This window comes from Gossypium hirsutum, chromosome D13 (genome assembly GCF_007990345.1).
Source record: "Gossypium hirsutum isolate 1008001.06 chromosome D13, Gossypium_hirsutum_v2.1, whole genome shotgun sequence".
In the NCBI taxonomy this organism is placed as follows: Eukaryota; Viridiplantae; Streptophyta; class Magnoliopsida; order Malvales; family Malvaceae; genus Gossypium; species Gossypium hirsutum.
This window is the reverse complement of record NC_053449.1, coordinates 51,351,011-51,354,163: the sequence shown is the minus strand read 5'-3', so window position 1 is coordinate 51,354,163 and position 3,153 is coordinate 51,351,011. Positions and strand designations below refer to the sequence as shown.

At 33.0% G+C, this 3,153-nt stretch overlaps 1 protein-coding gene across 1 annotated transcript; it reads left to right on the top strand.

Annotated features, from left to right (window-relative positions):
* The first annotated feature begins 673 nt into the window (after window positions 1–673).
* Window positions 674–2,086, top strand: LOC107919630 (uncharacterized). Its single transcript, XM_016849053.2, has 2 exons — window positions 674–1,408; window positions 1,487–2,086. Exons 1-2 carry the CDS (start codon window positions 950–952, stop codon window positions 1,844–1,846), a joined length of 819 nt encoding a protein of 272 aa, XP_016704542.1. The 5' UTR covers window positions 674–949; the 3' UTR covers window positions 1,847–2,086.
* The last annotated feature ends 1,067 nt before the right edge of the window (window positions 2,087–3,153 follow it).

Sequence of the window (3,153 nt, the reverse complement as noted above, 5' to 3'; positions counted from 1 at the left end):
AACTTGAGAGCAAACTGAGATTAAATATGGATTTGAGAGAAATTTGTAAGGAATTTGAGAGCAAATTGAAAAGAAATTTAGAGGAAATTGAGAGGAAATTTGAGAGAGGATTAGTTTGTGAAAAAAAAGGTGGGGGTATTTATAGTTTTTTTTGACCGTTGGGGGGGCAACGGTCAAATTTTTGACCGTTGCACTGTTCACGCGCGGGGCAAGTCGCGGCCACGTCAGCGCTCTAAGACGCGATTTGCTGCCACGTCAGCAAAGCGCGCTGACGTGGCCGCAACTTGCTGGCGCGTCCCCTGACATATCTCTGACGTAGACGCGATTTGCCAGAAAATGGCCTATTCCGATAAATAATTAAATATCGAGCCCATTTCGATAATTAAAAAAAAGACTTTTTTGTGTAAATTACCCAAAAAAGACATCTAAAGCTAACCCGACAAAACAATATTGTCAACAAAATATCTAAATTTTCATCAGTTTGTTGACTGTTAAGATTCCCCTGTAAACCCTTCTCCGTAAGACCAAAATATCCTCCTTGTTATTTATTGTTTACCTTATTATTTTTATATTTATTGAAGCTCAATCTTCGCCTACTTGACAAAAAGACAACGTGTAAGACACCTCCCCCCTTCCCCCAAAAATAAAGTTATGTAATAATGTATAGGTAATTAATTCAATAAATGGAAATGTTCAAAACCCTCATTAACTCTTCTTACCATCTTCTTTGCCACATTTCCCTCTCTACCATTCTTTTAAGTTACAATAACAAAAACTGTTACTTTTTTTTCATTTTTGTTTTCTGTTTCATTTAATCATTAAATATTACTACAAACATTTCTGATAATCATATCTCTGATCAAGCATTATCCCTTGCTGTGAGCTGATAATACCACCATCGGCCTTTCTAACCCTTGAGGGCTTAAAGAGAGAGAGAGAGACGGCAGCAATGGGACGTCGTCTCTTTGGTTGTTTTGGCAAGGGTTCATCTTCTTCTTCATCAGGGAATGAAATCGATGGAAATGGAAAAACCAATGATACGGTAGTTGAAGAAGCGGCGCCTGAAGGCCCGATCATGGTGGAATTGTTTTCTTCGCAAGGGTGCGCGACTTCATCGGCGGCTGAGCTGCTCTTGTCGAGGTTAGGGAGAGGTGATTTTCAGCTCGATGCTCCGGTGATTGTGTTGGCTTATCATGTTGATTATTGGGATTATATGGGGTGGAAAGATCCTTATGGATCCAGCCAATGGACTGTTAGACAAAAGGCATACGTTGAAACCTTGAACCTTGACACCATGTTTACACCTCAGGTTGTGGTTCAAGGTAGGGCTCAGTGTGTCCCTAATGATGAAGATGTTTTATTATCCACCATTGCTACTGCTCCCAGGTTTCCAGCTCCATCATTCCAGGTTTATATTTCTTCTTCTCTTTCTTTATATCTTACTTGTACTGTATATATAAATGCAAAAAAATTGATTGAAAAACAGGCAGATATCCAAAGGCCAACATCGGAGACATTGCAAGTGACAATAACAGGAGCATTGAGGTTTAAGGTAGAGGACAATGGTGTCCGTGTGATGGTAGCTTTATACGAGAATGGGTTGGTAAATGACTGCTCTGCAGGAGAAAACAAAGGGAAAGTGTTGTCCAATGATTTTGTGGTTAGAAAGTTTGAAAAGCTGTGCAATGTGGAGGACACATCTGCTAAAAAGACAATCTCAGGAACTGTTACTTTCAGTCTTTGGGATAATTTCAACCACAACAAATGCGCCATTGCTGTCTTTGCTGAAAACAGCTCCCATCAAATTTTTGGTTCTCAGAAGTTTCAACTTCCCGATGATATATGAAAGGAGAAGAAGAAGACAGTATCGAATTAAATGCATGTGATGTGGCTATAATTTTTTGGCAAATTTATGTACAGGATGTTGTTCTGATTAGGTATTGAAAAAAAATACTGATTGTATATGATGTATACTTTTCTGGATTTATTTAGAGGTAAATATCAAAACTATATATAAATTTTTAGCTATTTGAATTGTTATTTTATGTAATTATACAAATGAAACTTTGATTGTGGTTTAAATGTATATATTAATTTGATTTTGATTCAATTGTACGTATTTAAAAAAAAATAGTAAAGGAAATCCCGATCCCAAACATGGATTGTTAAACGGATACCAAAATATATATTAAGTTTTTTATATTAAATAGGTATATTTATTTATGTATGCAATATGTAAACATAAAATTATGTTATATCAATAATAAGATTGATAATTTGTAAATTAAATCAAATTAAATGTCATGTTTAAAATTATACAAAATAAAAATTCATGTATAATTTAAACATGATTAATTTACTTGTTTTCAATTTTTATTTTGATATCACTTCATCTGTTCCTTTTTACACAATGTCAAGAATTTAATGTGCTTTAGCGCTTCAACGTACTCGAACCACCGTCCTCCTGTAGTGACAACAATGCTCATACCTGTCGAGTTAATACTTCATCGACAAGACTTCTTTATAACTTAATCTCATAATATAATGATAATTTTATTTTGAAAGTAACAATAATCTTAATTATTATTACTTCGAAAAAAATAAACTTATTTTGATACAATAATGAAATTACCAAATCTAATGATTTCGGTTTTTTCTTTTTAACAATATGGTTTGTTGGTGAGTGTGTGAGAGGTTTTGTTCAATGATGCATTCAACTCATGATTTTGATGCATAAATTTTAAAATTATAATTAATTGGGTTAAAAAATTAAACAAACCAAAGAAATCTACATAAAATCAGGATTCATTCGTCTATGGGATTAAAGGATTTCAGAATCTCCAAACTATCACCGATGACAAATTACATCATTTTTTCATTAAAAAATCATTTAAATTTGTATTTCAAAATATGCTTACAATCCAAAACCAATGTTTTGGGTCACATGACTTCCAATCTTTTTTAAGGTAAAGGTAAACATGTTCAAGCTTTCAAGGGTTAAGATATTTGTTTGGTTGGGTAAAGTTTTGAATAATATTTTTGTAAATTCAGATTAAACTAGCTTGATTTAAATTATTATTTAATAATTAAAAAATTTATTTAATTTTAATTAGTATAAGAATATTTATATATAATGAATCAAGCTCATTAACT